At 41.6% G+C, this 22,977-nt stretch overlaps 1 protein-coding gene across 8 annotated transcripts in view; it reads left to right on the forward strand.

The window, feature by feature from the left end:
- LRRFIP1 (LRR binding FLII interacting protein 1) overlaps positions 1–22,977 on the forward strand; it is a 185,788-nt gene that overhangs the window by 73,901 nt on the left and 88,910 nt on the right. For all 8 annotated transcript variants that reach the window (XM_059727186.1, XM_059727182.1, XM_059727184.1 and 5 more), the window contains exon 2: positions 19,415–19,501. In XM_059727186.1, the coding sequence (XP_059583169.1) occupies positions 19,415–19,501 (87 nt within the window). The remainder of the gene's footprint in view (positions 1–19,414; positions 19,502–22,977) is intronic.

Raw genomic sequence — 22,977 nt, forward strand, 5'->3', positions numbered from 1 at the left:
TATGGTCCCAGACTTGCTATGCAGCCCCAGTATCAGCGGTGGGGCCCAGCCCGGCATACCTGTGCTTGGGCTGTGTTGCAGGGCCTAATCCAGCATGCTGGTGCTGGCTCTGAAGCCATGCATAGGGGCCAAGCTACTCTTGTAGGTGTCTAAAGATCAGTTAGCTATGTTGAAAACTGGGTTGGGTTCTTACAGGTATGGTGAAACCAGTGCTTTGAAAAACTGTGCACTTCAGCAGTTATTCTAGATCAGTGGTCAGCAATCTTTTTAGGCTGCAGGCCAGAGTGACCCAGTTTGGGTAGTAGTGGATTGGTGCTAGGACCCAGATGCTGCTGCCATTTTTCCCTGCGGTGACATGGGGAGAGCGCCTGCTGCTGCCTCTCCCAGTGGCAGCATGAGAAAACCGCACATCTGAGAGCCAGATCAGATGGCTCCATGGGTCATAGGTTGTCATCTCCTGCTCTAGGTGGCTGCCTTTACAGTTGTAAGAGCATTCTTCATACAGAAGCTGAATTAGTTCTAGAGAAACTGACACCTTGCATCATTCCTGAAGATGTCCTCGCCAATGGTATCACTATGAAAGATAGCTGACATTTCCTCTCCTGCTGACTACATTCCCAGCCACAACCAGCATCCTGGTACTGCAACATTGGCTCACATCCAAACAAAGTGCAAACTGGGTATTTAAAGAGTGGTTCAACTTGTATACCTACCAACTCCTCTGCTATTCTGTAATCTTGCCACAACATACTTTCAGGTGGGTGAGAAAACTTGTTTAGTGGAGTGTTTTATTTGAACATTATCTTTCATATTTGCTGCTGAAATTATAAAGAAAATCAAACCACTAGCCTGGTAGAAGTTACTCATGAGGCAGCTGGAACCTGAGTTTGTTGAAATGCTAGTCTCTTTTTAACAGCATGCTAACCTGGAGGTGCAGAGAATATTTTCTTCAGTTTTATACAGCTAATTCAAATTGATTAGCAGAAGCAATTCAGAGTTGGGAAACTTACTTGGGAGTTGAAAAAGCAAGTAAGTTTTATTTTTTTTTCCCAATCTAAGAATAAGAAAGGTTTAAATATACCTCACGTTTAAAACTGCTTTATTAAACAAACAGAAGTATTTTAGTTTGTGAGGGAACTGAACTGAGATTTCAGAACCTCAAAATCTAGAGTTTCTGACACCTTGGCGAATATGATAACCAGAAACACTCGGTTCAGTTTGTGGGGTAAACTTTAATACTTCTGTTTGTTTAATAAAGCAGTTTTAAATGTGAGATATGTTTAAATCTTTCACTTACAATCCAGCAAATGTAAGGTAGCTTTATGTAGTTTGTTAATATCATATTCATACATTATAATGTAGTCCAGTCTCCATTCAAGTAAAGCATGACTTAAATCAGTGGTTGCCAACCTTTTTGGCAGGTGTGCCACAAGCTAAATCCCCCTCCAAACTAAGTGTCCATGCCCTAGTAAAAAAAACCTAGAATTTTCCTTCTTTAGTACTAGATGAATTAAGAAATAGACCTTTCAGATTCTGTGAAGAAGCATAAAGAACACTGATGTTGAAGGTTTACCCTTAAATAACAAGGTCACAGATGTCAGATAACTACCAGATCAGCAAAATGGGAAAGAGAAAGGAGGCATGATCTTGTCTACTTCATAGGAACACAGAAGAATTCTGAGAATATAGTAGTTGAAGAACACCATTACCAAAAATACTTGGTTTAATTACTTCAGGTGACCGTAGCTTTCTAAACCATTTGCAGGCGCAGCAGTTGGTTTTTCTATGCTGTTTTGGTGTGCACTTTTGTCAGAGTGTTCTAATCTTTTTAGCTCAGTGCTATCTGCAATATAAAATTCTGAGTTTCATTGGGCCCTTAATGAAGACAAATGCAAGTTGGAGGAGAAAAAATGTTTAGTGTTTGATTTTTTTTTTTAACTTTTTAAAGTTTACTGAACAGCTTGCAACTCAGTTAGATGGTGAGTTTTACACTTGTGTATTGAGGTGTAAAATCTCTTTCAAATCTGGAATGTAAAATCAAAGAGGGCAAATGCAAGGATCCATATGTAAGATTCAAGTTTCTTGTAGACAAAGGGGAGGAACAAGAATAGGATCATCTCAGCTAGGCAAAACCGTGATGGAATGCTAAAATTAATTTGTGCAGTTTCTCAAGTTAAAGAAAACTGAGTTTTTTCGAGAACTGTGCCCAGTTTTTTATGTAAAAACAAAGTTCCACTTTTGAGAGAACGTTTTCTTATAAAAAGAATTTCAGAGAACATATATCCCCAAAGCCTATTTGTACAAGAAAGCTTGTTAAAATGTGTGCGGCCTGGTAGGAGCAATGCAGCATGGCTGGCATCCAGGGGCTATCGGTGAAGAAAATCGAAGTACTAGCCTGTGAATGTAACGCTGTGCCATGTGTTTCAAAATGAGTTAAAGCATTCTGCCAGTTACACAGACAAAGCTATGGGAACAGCATGCTCTGCCAATATGACAATATGGGTTCCTCCTGTGGGGCCTGGTAATAGTCTCAGCGTTTATGGAAAAATTAAATTCAGTTGTTAGGTGCGGCCTGCACTAGTTCCCGAACCTTTTCTGGCTGACCAGGCAGGAACATAATGGTTTGGTTACTAAGTAACAATCTATTTTGCTTGTCTGCACAACATAAGAAATGGTGCCAAGAAACAAAGACTCTATTAACACAAACCTACAAAACTTGAGCACCTAAAATAGGTCTGGTAGCTTTGGTAATCCCACTGACTACTATTTTTTTTTCTTGTTGTTAGAGAGCATGCATGCGCTTAAGTCATGAAATCCAGGCCCTACTGAAGTCAGTGGGATTTCTGCTGTAGATTGAAGTTAAGATTTAATCTGTTGTGTATAAATCACTCTGCTATTTTATTATAGATCTCAAAATATTGTTGGTTTGCTGGGGGACTTTACACAGTCTTTTCAAAATATGTTCATATAGTTCAGTCCTATCAATTAAGAGTGCTGATGAAAATAATAATTAGTAACATCTCTAAACTAAAATTGGCACACCATAGAAATCTCAAATAGATTTGAGAGAAAAAAGGATTATGCTGATTTATTCCTGCTTTATACATTGAAGAAATTAATTTAATCCAGTGAACAAAATCTAACTTTTTGTTGTTTTTTTGGTTTAGTACTCGGTGATTTTTAGAATGCCATGAAAATTGCTTGTGGCTAAGGGGCTCTCTCTCTCTGCTGACAGTGCCAGTATCCTCATCTCTAATCTGCATCACCCACATTTTGATGCAACTCAGGTTAGACACTCTGTGCCCTTGCTTCTTGCCTTGTGTTTCCATTTATAGGCATTGTGGATAAAGCTGTTATTTAACCATTGAAGAGCAAAAACACAGCTGTTGTTCTCAAACTTGATTACCTGTTTTTTTACTTGAATCTGCAGAAATAAAGCACAATATTGGTAATTGCACCAAAGTAGCACCCTATTTATGTTGGACTATCCAAGATGTATAGTAGGCATCTGTCTGTCTAATTTGCATGCATAAATGTATGCATGTAAGAAGCCTCTAAAGTAGGATTCAATATAAGCTTTCAGTGCACCTAGAGTAGCCACCTGGTAACCTCCATTGTTGATAGGTATTCAGTTAGGGTATTCAATTTGGCTAAGTACAGACAGTCAAAAAGCCCAAAGCTGAATTGATTCAGTCTTTGCAGGCTAGTCTAAAATGCAGAGATTAAATGGAGGAACAACTGGACATTTACTTTTGATTCAGGAAATGCAGCCACATGCCTGTAGTGGCTTAGGCCAGAAGCCAGAGGGCACTAGAGCATGGGTCTCAGCCAGCCTGGGCTGTATGCTGTCTTCCTCCTCCTGCTGGCCCCAAGGTCTCTGTGATTTGCAGTCCACAATCAAAATAGCAGGACTCTGCAGGGTTGCTCACCACTTCCTCTTCCTGCTTCCAGGTGCCTCTGGGATTTGTGGTCCACAGTCTCAACCAGCATTAAGTTCCAATAAATTTAGCAAGGAAGGGTAGCTCTGTACTTGGGGAAGTGGGGTTTAACCTCCCCCTCTCCGTAGCACCAGACCCCAGCCGGAGTTTGCCTGGTGGGGGGGCAGTCCCCATCTTCCCCTCCCTCTTCCCCTCCCCACAACCCTTCTCTGCTGGAGCAGACAGCATAGCCCAGCCCAGGGCTGGAAAGCATGCTGGGATTCTGGGGGACTGTTATTTAACTTGGACCAGGAAGTGGTCTGGGACAGAAGTTTCATAAACCGGTTTGATCCAAAACAGTTAGGTCTGATACCACATTCAACCAGGTTTATCTGAAACCAGTTTCAGCCATTTTGGAACTGGTTTATGTACACTTCTGTAAACTTCTGTTGTTACAGGTTTAAACCAATTTCTGATGACTTAAACTGGTTTATGTGTAACTTCTATCCTTAGACTTAACCTCCATTGTTTTAGGTTTATTTTCCCCTTGCATTGTGAAAAGTTGGGTAATGTGCAAATAACCATTCAGCCTTCAAGTGGAGTTCAGGATTTTCTCAGTATAAACCCCTTAAAGGAGTATTGTCATTACACTAGCAGAACTAGTAGTAGCAAGGACAACTGCTTCATAAAAGCAGCACAAGAGTCCTTGGTATTTGTACTGTTAATACATGGAAGCAGTGAGAGCCTTCTAAAAGTGACATACAGCATTAAAGTAACAAGCACATCCTGCTCTTTGTGCATTTCTCTCTGGTGTCTTTCTATTGGTTGTGACTATGCCAATAGAAATTGGGAGATTTGTCAGCAGATTTGTAGTTGATAGAGCTTAAGATTCACCATCCTGCATGTAGGTGAGACTGAACACAGGACCTTTCCTCACCTTTTTAACCATATGCTTATTTGCTGACTCAGAACTGCAATCACTGACTAACTGGAAGTTGAACTTTACTACTCTGCCTCTCCCAGCATTTCTCCTGCTGGATAGAGGAGGTGGAAACTTGCATGCAAATAATTTTCAGGAACTGGAAGTTTTTTGTTAGAGGAAATGTGCATGTTTTCATTTTCCTGCAGAGGTTATAGAAACAGTGGTTTATTTTTAGCATGCTGTCTTCTATCAGTTGCTCACTAAATCACCTGTGGGACTCGCCCTCGGTTTTAACCACTCCCCTCTGTAGACTTGGGTGACACTGCAGAATAGGATCTGTTTTCACTGACGACAAAAGCCTGAGGATTTTTGAGAAGGGACGGGGTCATTACTTTTTTGTTTGGAAAAAAGTTGGAGCAAATGCTTTCTTTGGAGATTAAGCAAATAAAAGCAGAAACCTAGCAAGTAGCAGTGAGGATATATGGTTTCCTTTTTTGTGAGTGAACTTTAGAGACTGAACTTGAATAACAAACTGCAGCGATGCAATCGGAAGCAGACTGCTTGAGTCCAGAAGCTCAGAAACTGGTAAGAGGAGAAAATTAATCTATTGCTTTAGTTCTCCTGTTGTTTGTACTGTATTTTAGAACTAGAAGGAAGGCAGTGCTTGACAGATATCTTTGTTTAGTGCTCCACTGGCCCTTCCACCTTAGGCATGTTGGTTTCAGATTACATTTAAGGAGCTATGGCTTCTGTATAGTTGAAGAGAATGTACATATACTAAATATAAGCCTTCTCCTTCCACCTAAATTCTGTTCCACGCGTCTGCCATATTTCATGTACAAAGAACAATCCCATCTAAAGCCAGAGCTTGTGCGCAGTGATATGTTTTTATTAATGATCTTAAAAATCTGTCCAGATGGCAAACTCCTAATGGCTGCATTTCAAAAGTTAATTATTTATTTTAAATAGCAGCTTCCTCTGTATACAATATCTAATTCAATATACACTGATTATGTGGAAAAGTGAATATTGCGGATGTTTCTTGAAGACCTCTAATCCAGTGGTGTTCAACCTTTTTAGACTCAAGGTGCCCCTTAGAAAATGCTAGCTTTTAATTTTCACTTGTTTTTAGACAACAGAAAAATAATATTCATTCTTCTGTAGCAGAGAACTCAGACAATAACAGATCACTGTTTTTAGCACTGAGTTCATATTTGAAATCTCTGGGTTTATTTTCTGAAACATGTTTGCACACCTAACAGTGGTAACGTTGCTTGGCACATTGAGGCACCCTTAAAAGGATCTCAGGGCACTCACAGTGTTGAATCACCCTAGTTGTGAATCTCTTCTGTAATCATATGTGCCTCTCAGCTCTATGCTAAAAAGGTGAAACCAACCTTCTAAAATCTTTGTGCTGATTCAAATTCTCTTCCTTGCTGTTTCAAAGTTTCTGATGTAGATTTATAGAAACTCCTTAATGCTACCTGACAGTGTTAGCAAAGTCCCTTTTATTAGTTTTCTCAGTGCTAGCTTACAGAAGACAGTTAGTGATTTTAAATGCAATAATAATTTTATGTAAAAAATCTCAAGTTTTAAGTATTTTTAATAAAAAGATATTTTTCTCAGACCTAATGTAAGAAAGGTTATACCTTATTAAGCCTATTTGAAAAAGCCTAAACTACATAATGCTCGATTTGACATATGAGCAGACATGTTAAATTAAAACTTGGCTGACATATTTTAAAGAAACTCCATAACAGTCCCTGTGGTGTCAGTGTAATGTGTAAGACTGACAGTGGAAATGCTGACTTGTCTGTTCATAGGTTTGTCTAAAGTGCAGACTCGAAAGTGTATTTCTGGCACATCAGTTGCAAGTGAGAGTGGAGTGTGTGCATTTATACACAGTACAGTTGCAGAGGGGAAACCTGTTGGTGTTCTGTTTCAGTGGCGAGATAGATGCAGGTTAAAAGGTGACCAGCTAAACAGGCTCTAGATTCCTCAATCCCCAGCTGATCCACAAGTCAGAGATAGCATGAACAAGCTGTGCCAAGTACCGTTTTTATAGTTGTGTAAAGGGACTGATATTCATCAAGCAATATGAGCAGAGAGAGAGATTTTTCTCTTACTATTTTAGCTCATGATCATTAGTTTGGCCACTTGGATAAATTTATTATTATTGTTTCAAAATGCTTAAGAAAGAATTTAAAAATGTATTCCACCAAACAGTTTGTTTTTGGATGAACTGTTTCAATACCTCCAAAAAGCCAAATGAATTCTGGGATAGAGTACTTGGCTGTATTAATGGATAGTGGGACAGCGTTATCATTTAGATTTTAATTTCAGGATTTTTATCAGAAAAATTGAAAAATACCTTTTGAAAACTTTAGTTCTTAAAATACTGTCTGTGGTTGAGGTGAAACTACTTATTATAAATGCATAAAACATTATCACTTCCAACTTGTATGTTGGAGTTTGGTGTCTGTCTCAATATTTTGATTTGCTTCACTGATAAGGGAGAGAGGATGATGACCACTTCATGTCAATAATGCAGTAACCAATTAAAGATAGCTGCATCTCTTTAAAAGAAAAGGAGGAGGGACAGGGAAGAGAACCTCTTTTTGTTTTGTTGCTGGTACATATTGCAGCTGAAGGTTAGTGTTGAGAGAAGTAGTTAGTCATGTTAGTCTGTAGTCAGTCAGAAGGCAGGATAGATGTGCACCTTAATAGACTCACTAAGGTGTGCCTTCATATATTACATGAATATGAGTACAAGCTTTTGGGAACCTGAGTTCACTTCATCAGATGCTGTGAAAGGACATGCAGAAAGCAGAGTATAAGGAGAGAGAAACTGAAAAATAGGTTGTCAATGTACCACTTTGCTAAAGAAGTTACGTGGCTAAAGAAGTTATGTACTACTTCAGTAAGACAAATGCTGTCATATTCTATCGATCACGTTTATCTGTTGACTCTGCATCTCAAAACAGGTGGAAGGAATGGCAGCACAAAACGCGTCTTTCAGCATGTCACTGTGGAGCATGCTTATACTTCCAAACATTAAAAATTGTTAGACGTTAACTTTATACAAAAAAATAGAAAATTTAAAATAGACTCAAAATAAAGTGTCCTCCAGTTAAAAAATACAGCGAATTGTTGTATGTATGCTGTTGCTTGACTAAATTGTTCAACTCTTCCAGCAATATTGAACTTAAATAAAATGATTAGCAGAAGAAGTAACTTAAAGTAATCACTTCTTCAGGCAGAACTGGTTTCTACCAGCAAACTGTGGCAGTGCCCCCTCTCTTTCTTACCTCTAACCCATAAGCACCTGCTACTAGTTTTGAATACTAAACCCTTAACAGAATGAAGTGTTCCTTTAACGTAACACAGTCTTTCAAGGTTCATCTACAAGCAGTTACAGAATTAATGCCAGGTTTGTTCCATTTAACACTACTGTAGTTTCCTGCCTTTGTTGTCTGTTTCTTTGGAGCTCCAATTTAACAATGAAGTCTATACGTTTTTCAGGGCATTTCCTTTCACATTTGCACCTTTGGGATGTGTCTCGTAGAAACCTGTACCTAATTAAATCTCTAATGTATATTATCTTGTTCAAAGTAAGATTTATATGCGTTACTTCCATGTGATTGGAAGGGGGGAAATGTATACTTTAACCTGGAAGTCAGAACTTCCTTAGCCATTGTTCTGTTTTATACTGGCTGAGCCCAGGCAGGGTTAGATATGGGTGCAAACAGGTTTTGGTCCGTTTTAACTCCTGTCTGATTCATTTTTAGGTTGGCACTGATATTTGAGAAAGTATGGGGAAGATAATTGGTTGTAACCTACTCTTGCTGGCTCTCCATCTTGTGGGGAGCAGTAGTGAATAAAGATTCTTGTCCAGAGGTAAAGTAAAAGAAAAAAACCTGATATTTTCAGAGACATTGGGTGAATCAGAGCTGTAGAAATTAGTTTTATAGTCTGTAGGGTTCTTGTACCTATGAGATACTGGCTATCAAACTCTTTAAGCAGGATGAGTGTCTGGTATTAATTAGTATTTTTCATTCTTTAAAAAGATAAGTTTGTGGCTTTAATTTAAAGAACAGAGACATCCAGCCGGGGTATTACACCAGCTGGTCAGCCAAGAAGGAAATACTACACTTTTTCAAGTATAGTAATACACCTGTATTAGGGCCTGCAGTAGCTTTATATGTTTTAGTGTTCAACTGTAATTCTCAAAATGCAGCAGTATGTATTGATATGGCAGCATTTTGGCAATTTCTGTAAAGCAGTGTTGTTCTAAATAACGCTGACTTCCATGGTCCTCTCTACAAGTGACTGTCTCTTCTTTTCTCTGATTTGTCTAGGGCATTGTTTGTAACTCCTCCGTATTCCTTGGCATAAGAGAATTGGTAATTTGAACCTTTTACTTGTTGGATCAGCCAATACGGTATAAAAGGGAGGATTCAAAGCTTTTAACAAATGTAATAGGGCTACACTTCTTATTTACTCATCTGTCTCTCCAGCGATTTTTGAGTGCTCGCCTGTCCTTTTCTAGTTAAGTCTGTTAGAGGCCTGCATCCCTCATTAGGTTTTTGGCAGTTTCTGAAAGATTAAGTCATCTATAAAATATCTAAATTAATTATTTTTAATCTTGAATAACATGAAATAATTCTTTCATATCAAGTTTGACAACCTGGAGAGTCTTGCCTTAATTTTCATTTACACATTTTACAAATTTTCTCTTAAGTCCTCTTGTTTTAGAGATTTCACTGATGTGCAGTTCAGCTGTCATCTCCTATTGGATGTAAGCAGGTCTGTCTCCTACCATCACTCTCAAGTTAGACCCCAGTTAATATTTGATGTGCTTATCTGCTTGGTCTGAAGGAGGGCCAAATTCATGCAGGCAATGTCTGTTCTGGCTTAGTCAGCAAGCAGTGGGAAATTAAAATGGCTGTTTGCATAGAGCAGAGGAAATCAAGATATTTAGAGCAGAGAACTGTTAACATCCATAAATAAAACCAGAAACCTTGGTTCCCCCCTCCCTGTCCCACCTGAACCCAAACCCGGTCTGCTGAGTACCCCCCCCCACCCCCCCACTGCTGCACCAGCAGGCCCCAAGGCAGAGGGGGCGGGTGGGGGGGGTTATTCCCCCCTCTGCCCCTGGGGGACTGCAACCGGGTCTGCCTGGTCTGATTGCTGCCGCCACTTGCTCCCTGCTTATGGCAAATAGTTGAATAAGCCCCCTCCACTGGACGCCAGAGGGTGGGGGCTTATTCTGACACTTGCTCCAAGCACAGAGCAAGTGGCAGTGGCCAAGGTGGGCAGACCCTGTTGTGGTCCCCTGGAAGCAGAGGGGGGAATAACCCTGCTCTCTGCCCTGACCCCCAAGGGACCCTGGAGCAGTGAGGGGGGAGCGACCATGATGGGGGCAACAGCCCCTCTCATGATTTCTCCCAGCGTGAGCTTCTTCCCAGTGCGGGGGCTGCACTGCATGGTGATGAAAGCTGCTGTGGAGTGTGGCGGCAGTGGTGCTATGCGGGGCTTGGAGGGCTCTGTCCCCCTCCGAGCCCCAGTGTTGCCATGCACAGTCTTCTGCAGCTCTGCCTGCCCTGCAGTGGGGCCCTCTTCTGGGAAAGGGCTCACACTCCCTGACACTATGACAGGGGTTGCTGCCCCCTCCTGCTGCAGCAGTGGGGTGGGGTTGTGGCCAGATGCCAGCTGGCAGGGCCCTTTAGGGGGAGAATGGAGGTTATTCCCCCCAAAAAAGGGCAGAGGGGGCAGAAGGGGGTCTTACTCCACTGCTTGTCCCAAGCAGGGAGTGAGTGGTGGTGGTCAGGGTATGCAGACCCAGCTGCAGTCCCCTGGGGGCAGTGGAGGTAGAAGGGGGAATTACCCCCCTCCCTGGCCCCCTCTGCCTCAGGGGCCATGACAACCCGCCACTGCAGCAGCAAGGGGTAAGCACCCAGCAGACCTGGCTCGGGTCCCTGCCAGTGGGACAGAGAGGGGGGAATTAAATCTCTCTGGCCAGTTCACCCTGGACTGGCCATCCCACCCAACACAGCTTCCCTGCAGCTGTGGGTACACTCTAACACCCCCCAGCTCCTGGCCTGAGCAACTGCAGGCATGTGCCTGCATTTCTTCAGTCCGGAGGGAATGTTTGCGCTGTTAGAAGCCGGTTCAACCTAGGTAGGTTAGACCAGACTTTTGGCCCACTTCCAGGTCTGCCACCAAGTGTATGGGGACCCTGCGCCCCCTCAGCTTGGTGATTGGCTGCGGGGGGGATGCCAGGAGCCCCCCCAGACCCAGGAGCACCAGTTGCTGAGCTGGGGGGCGGTCCCCTGCGTGCTCCGCAGTGGACCCAAAAGTGGACCAGAAGTATTTCTGGTCCACTTCCAGGTCTGCTGCTGAGCGTGTGGGGCAAACACTGCCCCCCCCCCCCCCGTTGCTCCCATGGGACACTCCATCCTGTCTACCATCTCAGCATTCATGAGCTGCACCTGGGTTAGACTAACCTGCAAAGATTGAATCAATTTAGGCTCTGGCTTTTTTAATGTCTTTCCCTAGCCCAGAAGTTGTTATATAAGCTGTTCATGTATCAGCAGGTTATAAGTGAAGTTTGTGCTGTAAAATCTCATTGCTCATGAGAGCAACATGTCTGCCTTCACAGTGTAACAGTCCAAGCCTTGATGCAAAGTTCTGTGGATAGTTGGAGGCTGTACAGTTTAATGCTAAGATTTTCTTAACATTTAATTGTGTGAAAACTTCACTTAAGATACCTTGTTTTGGTTTTTAGTGCAGCGCTTGGGAATCCCTGCACACAACGCTAGAAACCTCATAAATTAATTAGAGCAGGTTTTACAAAATTTCTTTCACAGCACTTTCCATGATCTCTCTCTCTCTCTCTCTCAGGTCATTAATTTAAAATATTTGCTTCCTGTAGCTTCAAGGTTAGATTTTTTACTATCTGCAGAGTGAACCAGAACAGCCTAAGAGTCAGAATTCACTGTAATTCAAATACAGCTTCTTAAGAATAAAACTGCAAAGATTGCAGCTTTCATGGTTATAGTTAATGACCAGCCTCATGGCACTGTAGTGCACTTCTGGCTCTCGCATAACAGCTAGGAGTATTATAAATAGGATCATCATCTTAACGAGGTTATGATTTTATTTTCCCAATTAGCTACTTTCCTGAACAACTCTGAACTTTTGGGGGCATTTGGTTAACCTTCCGTCTCAACCACAACAAAAGTACTTGTGAAATGCACATAGTAGTGCATTTGTTGCTGGAGGAAGGGACCTAATACTACAGAAAATGGAAAGGAGTCAAAACAGGGTGGTTGACACGTGCTGCTGACTGTAGGGTTTTCTTTATAAACCATAATAAACTAAAATTAAATTTTAAAAAAGTTTTATCTTGGAAATATACCTTTTTTCCCCCCTTAAATACCTTGGTAATCATATTAATGCTTATCGTGCTGACCAGAATCTTCTTGTCATGCCCTGGTGTTGCTCACATTTTGTCCTAGTCACTTTTTGTCTCTACTTACACTTTAGATTGTAAGGTTTTTGCAGAGAGAACAGTCTTTCTTACAGGCTGCTTTATCACCTACCACCATAAGGTTGGGTCCTTTAGTTGCTATTGCAATGTAAATACTTTATTAATAAGTAATTGTTCAAGATGGAGGCTTAAAAGGATCTAGACAGTCTGTGATGAATGCATGCTTAAAAACATAGTAGTTAAAACAAATCTCAGTGTTCAAACCAGTTTATTCTTGCACGATGTGGTTAAGATGAGCCATCCTAAAATAAATGTCAGTGCATTGGTTAGAAGAATGTTGCAGTGTTTTTTGCCCCCTCCCTCCCATAATGACTCTAGGAAGTACATGATTTCTGGCATTCGTGGAAGTTTATTGTATATTATTTAAAAATCTTAATTTAAAAGAATCCAAAAGGTATTGGCCAAGAGTAATAAGTAATGGTTAAGCTATACCATTAGATGGGAATGGGGGACACCAGTGTGTGTGGCTTAGAGGTATGTGGCTGTAAGCAAAACATGCTTGCAAGTGAAATATATTTGCCTCAGAAACAGCTCATCATTACGTCCGGTTGGGACTACTAAATGAAAACTTGTTCTCTTCAATCTAATTCTGTATCTATAGTTTGAATTTGCACATACTGGATGGAGTGATAATTTATTGACTGTGTGCCGAGCATGTACAGAATGCATTGATTGCAAAACTGGAGTATAATAAATTAATAGAAGCCTAGGAATTGTGTTGATCTCTAAATATTTGACATTAAAACTGGAAAACAAATTTTACACCAAGACACAGGTGAAATTAAAGTACTACAATATTAAACTGATTATCTTCTACTAAAAGCTGAAGCTGGTATTTGCATCTGAAGGAACTGCTGCGTCTCAAGGGCGAATTTCAGAATTCACAGGTATTAGTATCAGTACGTGACAAAATGTAGTTACTGCAAGAGTGGATATTTGTGACACTTGATATGTAGTGTATAAACTTTTTGGCCTTTAATTAAAAATGGAGGAGCGGAATACATGCATGTGTTTCGAGAGTAACGTCCTGTCATATATACCCAACTCCAAGACTACTTCGAATTTAAGATGACCCCCACCCCACCCCCAATTATTAGACTGTATAAATGGAGAATTATAGATGTGTTATAGTTTTCCATTTATAGAATCTAATTAGTAAGAAGTTGTTTTAAATTCATTGTCCCCCTGCTGTGGCTGGGCAAGTAGCAGTGGGGGTGAGGAGCCAAACCCCTGGTCCTTACTTCCTTGACCCCCCTACATGCTTGCTCCTGCCCTCCATCTGTTGTTCTCCCCCCACACCTTATACCTGTGTCTGATCCCTGCTGCTTCTCTCCCATGCCAGCTACCTCCATCCTGTGTGCTTCTTTCTGTCTGCTGCTTCTCTGTTCCAGTTCTGGAGCAGTCAACAGTAGCGACCCCAGCCCAGCATAGCCAGAAAGAAACGGCAGTAGCTCCTGGCCCGCCTGGATAAGAGCTGGAGGGACTGAAGGCAGGAGCAGAAAGCAAGGAGGGAGGAAACAGCTGTGCGAGGGGTGGGAGCAGACTGTTGTCTTCCCATGCTCCCCCTGAGCCGCACATGCTGGCTCCCCGTTTCCCATTTGTTCCCCCTCCCCCCTCCTAGTCTATCCCTCCCTGTCAAATGAGCCATCCCAGCCTGGATCAGGTGGTGGCCCCAAACCGGGGGCCAAAGCCCCAGCTGAGTTACAGGCTGTCCCAGACTAGTATGGAAATCTAAAATGAGGCCCCCTTCCCTCCCCGTCCCCCCATGCTGACGGAAGGGGAGGGAAAATCCAATTTATTTTGAATTTGAGCAAATATGGTAATGTCAACAGGTAGATTAAATTTAAAAGATTGTAATATCCAAAGAAATGGTTCTTCTCTCTCCTTTTCTTTTTTGGGTACAGTAAATATTGCTTATCCCCAGGCTTGTTTGAGTGACACCAGTAGATCCCAGAGTCCTAGATATTCCTCATGCACCAAGAAAAGGATAGGCTGTGTAACAAAAGACTCATTTAGCAGATCTTCCTGTCTGGGAGCTTTGGCTTTTTCAGTATTTTTTTTTTTTAAATTGTAGTGTTAGGTTAATGTAATGTTCCCCTGAAAAAAGATTGTTATAAGCTTGTCTGTATTTTTTGGCTCCTGCCAGTTTTTGTGTAGGCAGCCATGATCAGCTAAGCTGTGAGAAATTTTACAAGATTTTATCTTCACCAAAGTTAGTGTCATCTGTATTTGACAGGCAAGATTCATATTAGACCAACTAAATAGTTGGAAAAATTGTTCTTTACAAACTTTTGGGCACAAACACCCTTCTTCAGGTATAGGAAGAGTCTGCTGGTGTTTGTGTACTCTCGTGGGTGGAATTGAAGCTGAAGCCAATATGCAAAATTCAGGTCTGTGAAAATGCAAGTGCATGTCAGGGAAGATCAGAGGGAATGGGAGTTAATGGGTGTGAGACAGGTAGGAGGCAGGTAGTATTTGACAACTGTGCTAGAATCATGAAACTAGAATTTGTTTCTTCAAGTGTAGACTCAATTCCTAATAAGAAGGCTTATCTCTGAATTCATGCTGTTGTTGACAGATACCAAACCAGAAGCATTACTAATGTTAAGCATATTAAAAGAAAGGCACACCCAATCTTCAAATTTGATGATCTGGAAAGTTGGAGTTTTAGGGATGAGATTATCATTCTTCCTAAGGTGCATACAATGAAACCTTACTTACTTGACAAACTATCTTAATTGGGCAGCTACTGAAGGAGAAGGTGACTGTGTCTGGGCCTGGTACCCTCTAAATTTCTTGACTGCCACTTGTACTGAATATTTCAGAATGATCCCAGTTTTCGTAGTAGTGTTGCGTTGTCATCTCAGCTTTGTAGAGCCCCAGATAACACACTTGGCCTGTAATAGCCTTAAATATTTAAGGTTATGTGCACAAAACCAACATTTAATTAGGGGAACAAAGCATTTCATCATATTTTAATTTTTAATTGCATAGGGTCAAATAGTCCTCACCAATGATTATATAAACTATCCATATTGGATGCTAGGGTACTCAAGCCCTTAACGTATATATAAAGTACATGTTTTAAGAGAGATCAAACTTTGTAGTTTATAGATCTTTAGTTTATAGGATCGAGGCTCATGTTTGTACAATTCCAGGGCTAAGTTGTTTGCAACCTTTCTGGGCAGAGGCAAATGATATTTTTGATCCCATTGTTAGTTCTCACTAAAACCAATTAATCATATATGTTCATCAGGTATGTGAAAGTACTATCGTTGCTTTATAAATAACCTAAATGCTCTGAGACAAAGATCTGAGACTTGTTTTCGGACATGCTGCTAATGAGTTACTGTATCTTAAGATATCTCATCAAGTATGTTTTACAGTTTTTACTGTTGAATGAAATGGCTAGATACTCTAGAACTCAAATGTTGAACTGAAGGACAGCATCTTCTATTTAAAAAGAAATAAATACAATTTGCATTTTCCTGCCAAAGGGAAGTGTTTAACTTTTTGTGGAATCAGTAATTTTTTTCTTACAAGTATTGCCATCTTGACATGAAATTCAGGATGCACAGTTAAATGTCTTGTAATCTGATTTCACTTTCCAATATGCAGTAATCAAAGCAGATACCTGCATATGTGGATGTTTTAGAGGGAATAGAGTAAAATGATGACACTACTCCTTTGAAAAGGCAGGGGAAAAAGTTTGCTAGAAATATGAAGAGTCTTCAATTAGATATAAGGTCTCATATGTATTTTTGCATGTTGACTGGTGCAGTCTAAGGTAGAAATTTATGGTGATCTAGAAGAATTGTCTTTAGTTTATAAGTTGGCATATAGTTTAGGTTTCTAGTTTTGCCAAAAATGAGTTATTACCTGAGCACCAATATCTTTATTAACTGAGTGGTAGTTTCCTTATTCTCCTGTTGTGGAGAGGGAGGGAAGTTCCTTTCTCCATGGTTTTGAATGGTGAATATACTCTGCAATAAAAATCAGCAATTGAAGGCCCACAGAGCCATTGGATCTTTGGCATCTGGCAGCCAGAGCCTTTGGCTACAGATGCTCTTCCTGTGCCACCATGCAAACTGGAAGCGATTGAGTCCATAGCACCTGCTTTCTGACCTGTGGGTTGTTCTGAGTCGCATCTCGAAAAGGTTGCCCCTACTTTACAGAACAGAAGACTGATGCTTTATGTTCTCCAGTTCTTTTCGGTATAGGATGATTGGTGGAAGCCAATGTTCCTACTTTATGCTTTACCATAACCTAGCTGCAGTCCCCTTGTTTTTTGGTCAGTTAAGCTGCTAAAATTTTGTTGGTTTGCAGTTTACTATAGAAGTAACGTTTTACAAGTGCTACTTAAATTATTTTTAAATGTTGCGCTTTTCAAAGTGGCAAATAGATGCCACTATTAGGAAAGAGCTATTCGTCATCAGTGCTAAGTTCTATATTCTACTGCAGTAAAAAGTTTGAGGTCTTATTCTATGAAATCGTATAGTGATGAGCAGGGATCCATGGTTTTCCCTGATTTAAAAAAATCACAAATTCTCTGATAAAAAACAATTCCATGATTAAAATGAAAGGCCACTCACACTCCCCCAGCCCTGCTGGTGCCCCTCACGCCTCTTCCTCTCCCGCCAGCCTCCCTGGCCCTGCTGGTGCCCTTCACTTCCTGCAACACCTCATTAGCCCTGTGAGCTCAGGTGGAGAGGTGGGGCTGGCTCCTGGATGTTGCATGCGCTCCTGAGGGATGGGATGGGGGCAGGGGGAACTCATGCCTCCCAAATCTGTGTGTGAGGTAAGGGTGGGGGTGAGCTGCCCGCTGTGGGCTTGGGCTCCTGCCCTGCTGCCCTCCCCTAGGGCCTCTGCAGCATACTGGGTTTGGCCCAGCACTGCAGGGCAGAGTGGGGCTGCAGAGGACAGTTGCTGCCATGGCGATGTTTCCCTTTTGCAGGCAGCAGCAGTAACAGCCAAAGCCCTGTGCTGCTGCATTTGCAGGGGATGCATCTCTAGGGCAGCACAGGGCTCTCAGCAGCAAGCAGCTTTCCTGTACGGCCCTGCAGTGCCAGGTTGCATCCACTGGCCTGCGGAGGGCCTGGGGGAGGGCAGCAGGGCAGGAGCCCGAGCCTGCAGCAGGCAACCCACGTCGCCCCTCACCCCATGCACAGATCTGGGGGACACAGGTCCCCCTTGCTCCCTGAGAATGTGCGCAGCAGTGGGGAGCTGGCCCCATCCCCTGGACAAGCCGTACACAGCCCCATGCCACTCCCTGTCGGGGTCCTGCGGCCACATAATGCAGCATCTGGGTCCCAAGCTCCACGCGCCCCCTGGCTTGGCAACAGCCCCAGCCCTACCTAACTCCCTCCCTCTGAGGGCCTCAGTTCACTAACCTGCAGGAGCTGTTCTCCAGGCTGCCTGGTGGCCATGCGTATATATACATTCACATGGCGCCCTCTGCCTGACTACCCTCCTTCCGCTCCCTTCCAGCCCCATGCAGGCTGGAAGTCTGCCAGCCTGCAGTGAGCTCTTTGCAAAAGTGAAAAATCAGTGGGTTCTCCGCTAAAATGAAAAATCCGCATTTTCTTCTGGCAAAAGGGGAAATTTGTGTTTTTCTCTGTTTTCCATGGGAAATAGAAAACCCAGATCCCTGGTGATGAGGGTTAGTGTGTCATTCAGCCTTGCTCTACTGTGGGCTACTTCTGATTGCGACTGGGCAAGCCACTGAAAATATCAGAACAGAACCACACCTGAATCTCTGAGGTTTTGAAAATGTCAAGCTAATTTTAGATATATTTTCTTAATGTGACTTTTGCCTTCCTACTTTTGTCTGGAATCATAAACAGAATATTAAAATGTCATCCTAGAATATACTTTGGCATTTCCAACTGCTAAAATGGGGAAGTACTAAAAATCTCATGAGAGGCCTGCTCTTGGCAGATTTGCAGACCAGAGGGGTTTGGATAGGATTCAGAACATTTGGATACTTTAACAAATGTTAAGTGGATTTTCTTAGATTCTACCAATTCCTTCAATTATTTCAGTCTTTAGGATTTACACACAAAATCATGCCTAGCTTTGCTTATGGGCATGTGCAGTATCAGACTTGGAAAAAGCAAATATATTAATTGTGTATATAATATACATCTTTATTACTTCCAAGTTTCTTAATTTGTTACTCCTGTTTTTAAAATTGACAGATCTGTAACTCTCTCTTAATACAAATGTTTCCTCTGCATGTGTAAATGAGAGAGTGCTTCCTTTTAGAAGTTTTTCCTTCCTTCCTTCCTTAATGCACCTGATGAGTAAAGCTAGATGATTGTGGTTGCAAACACATGTTCAAATCCCCTTGGAAAATTGTCCCAGATCATGTTTTTCTGAAAAAATTTACCTGAACAGATGTTCAAATGCTGGGCTGCTGCCCCTATGCATACTTTGCAGGCTTCTCAGTCTGCTTGATGATAGATGGCAATAGCCCTGATGTGCTACCTTCCAGGCTGTGTCTTCTTGCATCACAACGTGAAGGTGCTTCCTGTTCAGTTGGAGCACTAAAATCCAGCTAGAGTGACATGCCATCTCTCTTGAATGGGGGTTGGGGAGAGAGGAGAGCAAAACACACTGGGATGCGGCTGCTTTCCTCAGAAAGTACATGTACAAGTTTCCTTTCCCAGGAGAATCTCTTCTTGGGACCCATTTATCTCTGGTTGTTCCCAGGTGTGTGTTCTCTCGGAGTGGCCATTTTTGTTCTGTGAGAATTGCTGACTGTCTTCATACTTATGGCATCTACTGGGAGAGCAGCAATTCTCCCAGTAGAAACTGAAAGTCTGTATGTAGCCTGTGTAAGGATGTAATCTGCCTACAAAGCATAACAAGTTATAGAAGGCAGGATCATTACTTGTGAATGAAATCCTACCTGTTATTTAAAGTCTAACTGAATCCCATCTCCTTATTCCATGCCCTGGTTTGCATTTGTGCTTCACATTAAATTGCCCAGCATTTATTAAATTGTTTATTTTCTCTTCATAGGCTGAAGCAAGGCTTGCAGCAAAGCGAGCAGCACGTGCTGAAGCGCGGGAAATTCGGATGAAAGAACTTGAGAGGCAGCAAAAAGAGGTACGTACCAAGTTTTCAGTGGGTGACCTTCTCTGCCTTCCTGAATAGGATCTCAATTCCTTAGGTCACTGGTTAATTTTCTACTATGCTGAAATGTCAGCTGTCTTCACTGGCAACACTTTTGATCAACCTAGTAGTGGTCATTAAACTGTGGTTAAAAATGAGTCTGAAAATGCAGAAAATGTGATGGGAATGCTTTTTGCTAGAAAACCCAATATAGTTACTTACAATTGGAGTGTGTGCGCCTGGTTTATACTTGTTGACAAATATTTCTGAGTTTATATTAACTTTTAGGGAGTTTTTGGGTTTCCCCTGTATCAGACTTTTACAAATATGATAATTAGGGAAGACATTGAGCCTTCATCTTTATAGTAAATTAAAACAAGCTACATAATGGCAGCGTTGACTCTCTCTGGATCTCATCCATTTAAGGAATCTGTGTTCTTAGAGTAAAAATACCATTTGCACAAAAGGTTGTAGCAAACTGAACTCATGAAAATATCACCTTCTTTTGAAAATATTTGGTGTGCCAATGTGGATTGCAGATTTGAATAATTTTATGGATCTGGAAAAGACTTCTGTTGTATCTGGCAGGTTAAGAGCTGTACTACAGAATATCAGACTTATCCTGTATTGAGTAACTGAGTTCAATATTTGTGTGCTTGGTGAATAAGAGGTAGTAGAATAACATTACAGTATTACTTCTAGGATGAGGCCGATTAGAAGAAAATGGATCAATTTTGTATAATGAAGAAGATAGTGCTGTCCAAAACAGCTGAAACTTCACATTTATTGAGATGCATCTAATGAACTGGGTTGCTGCTGTTATTGTAGATGCTTTTAAAATAATTGAGTTTTCTCAAAAACAAGAGGATATTGGGTCACGTTCAGGATAAAATGGGTGGAAGGAAAGTATGGCTGTGCAGCTATGATTCAGTTTAGTCTAGAAATAGCTAAACTGGTGTTCTGTTAAGTGCCATGGGACCTGGCAGTAGTTTAGCCATGGCAGTACAATGCCTCGTGCAGCCTGCAAAACCTGCCTGTAAATCAGGATAAGTACTGAGCAGTTAACCCACACTACCTTCTGTGCCATGGTGGCTGGATTGTTGCTGATGCATGAGCTAGCTAGTTTAAAGCTAGCTGAGATATGTATGTCTGCACTGCAGCTGAGAAACAGCTGCTGAAGAAACGTTACCAGAGAAGCACGATGTTGATTGCAGGAAGAGGCCTTTTGCTACTCCAGTTGCTTCTCATGTTTTGCATGGAATGTTCCTTTGTCACTTCAGTCACAGCCAAAAGGTTTGCATGGCTGGCAGTAGATTTATATTATAGAGCCTCCTGCTGTGCTTAAGTCCTGAGTAATAGGATTTCCGAAACAGCCTGGGACAAATCCATAGTAAACAAATATTTTCACTGTGGCAGCTCATAATGATGATAGTCTCTAATTTCATGGTAATTGCAAAGCAATTGATGACATCTTCCCTTCTCTGGGAGATTGAAAATTAATGCTACAAGCAGCTAACTGGTAAATTGTAACTTAACTGTCTAGTTCAGACTGTAACAAAGCATACGTTGTCTCTTGAGACTGCACTACTTAATTGTAGATAATAACCACAAAAAAAACCCCAATTCTATGAAAACATTTTTTTTGGCTAACTATTCAGTTTTAAAGATGCCATAAAGGTATTTTAAGTAACATTTGGCATGGAGTAAATCAGCCTTGTCAAACATACAACCTGTGGGTCAGATCTGGCCCATGGAGCCACTGTTTCTGGCTCTCTGGGCTACTGGCAGGTAACTGGAAGTAAGGGGGCATGGCTGGGAGATGTGGCCTACCACAGAATCTGGGGTCCATGGACCACAGTAGACATGGCAATCAGGACAGAAGACAAGTAAGGGCTAACAGCCCCAATTGCCTTTCAGCCACCTTGCCCAATGTCACAGTGGCCACCTCAGCTCCTCGGGTACCAGCCCTGCTGCTGCATGCCCTGTGCTGGACCTGGAGCCATCTCTGCTGTGTGCCAGAGCCATCGCCCCAGCATGAAATGGGCTGGTGGCAGCAGCTCTGGCTCAGGCATGGGGCATACATTACATGGTGGGAGCTGGAGCCATTGCCACCATCACTGCCAAAGCCACCCATTCCCTGTTCTAGATCCAGCCCCCAAGGAGCCCTGTGGTCTGGTTCTGGTCCAGTTGTCAGACATGTTTAAAGGATGACTGTGGGACATATTAAGATAGCCAGCAGCTTCAGTGGCTTCTTGGCATCTAAAATTGCCTTAGATGAATAGACATTGTAATGTCAGTAGGCACACAGACCCTTGACCTCTTTAAGAAAAGCAGTGGAAAAAAAACCTGTTCCTTCTTGAGAATGCAAAAAAAATGGTATTGTCCATGCAATTGTCATCTTGAATATCTAAGATTCAAAATGCTTGTTCTATTATATCAGGAAGTTGGGTTTTTTTAGATGCATTTACTGCAGTTATAAATGCAACAAATATATTGAATATGTGTGCATTTATCTCATGTTTAAAGCAGTACACATGCTCTGACAGATCTGCTTATGGGCAGGGATCACTTGAAAATATATACATTGTTAGTCCTTAAGGTTTTTAAATTTTTTGGATAATGTCATTCCAAGCTAATTTATTTAGCCTTTACATGCATGGCGGCAGTGGAGTAGCAGTGGACCATCTCAGATGTAACAAGGAATTGCAAAAAAGCAAATTTTCTTTGGTAATATCTCTTATTGGTCCAACTGCATGGTTGAGAGAGACGTTAGACAAGCGTTTAGGCATGAAGAGCCCTTCTTTGGGTCTGGGAAAGAAGCAGATAAGGCAATGGCTTGTGTTTAACACCATGTGTAAAGAAAGTAATGTAAAGAGGCTTTAAACTGTGGAGCAGAGAGACATTATCAGAAGTAGCATTAGAAAAAGAGAAATGCAGTTGAATAGCATCACTTTAACTGGCAGAGAGACAGTATGCTTTTAGTAGTTTGGGGAAAGGTGGGGGAGAAAGGTAGACAAAAATTGGGCACTCCCGTTTCTGTTGCAAGCACAGCTATTTGCTATGTAACATCAGTTCACCTCTGCTTCATTTTTCCCTTTTGTAAAATAAGAGTGCTTGCCTCATGGGAATAAAGTTGAGGTGTTTAACTCTTATTTGGTAATTTCTCTACTGTGATAAGCGCTTAGTATACATACCTATCTTAATTTCTTCACTTGTGAAGTTTATTGGCTGAAAAATGATCTGTGTATTTATATTTTTCGTAGAAAAGCTGACTAGTAAAATACTGTAGAACAATTTTGTTAAAGCCCCATACACAGAGCCTAGAGCTAAAGGCTTGTTCCAGGTATCTAGTAAAGCTAATGAGTACATTAGAAAAAATATGTAATATAAGGCCAAATTCTGATCTTCATTTTGGCAGAAGTTTTTTGGGGGGGAGCCTATTAGATTTATTTGAGGGCAGACAGTTGCAA

This window comes from Alligator mississippiensis, chromosome 4, assembly GCF_030867095.1.
Source record: "Alligator mississippiensis isolate rAllMis1 chromosome 4, rAllMis1, whole genome shotgun sequence".
Taxonomy (NCBI): domain Eukaryota; kingdom Metazoa; phylum Chordata; order Crocodylia; family Alligatoridae; genus Alligator; species Alligator mississippiensis.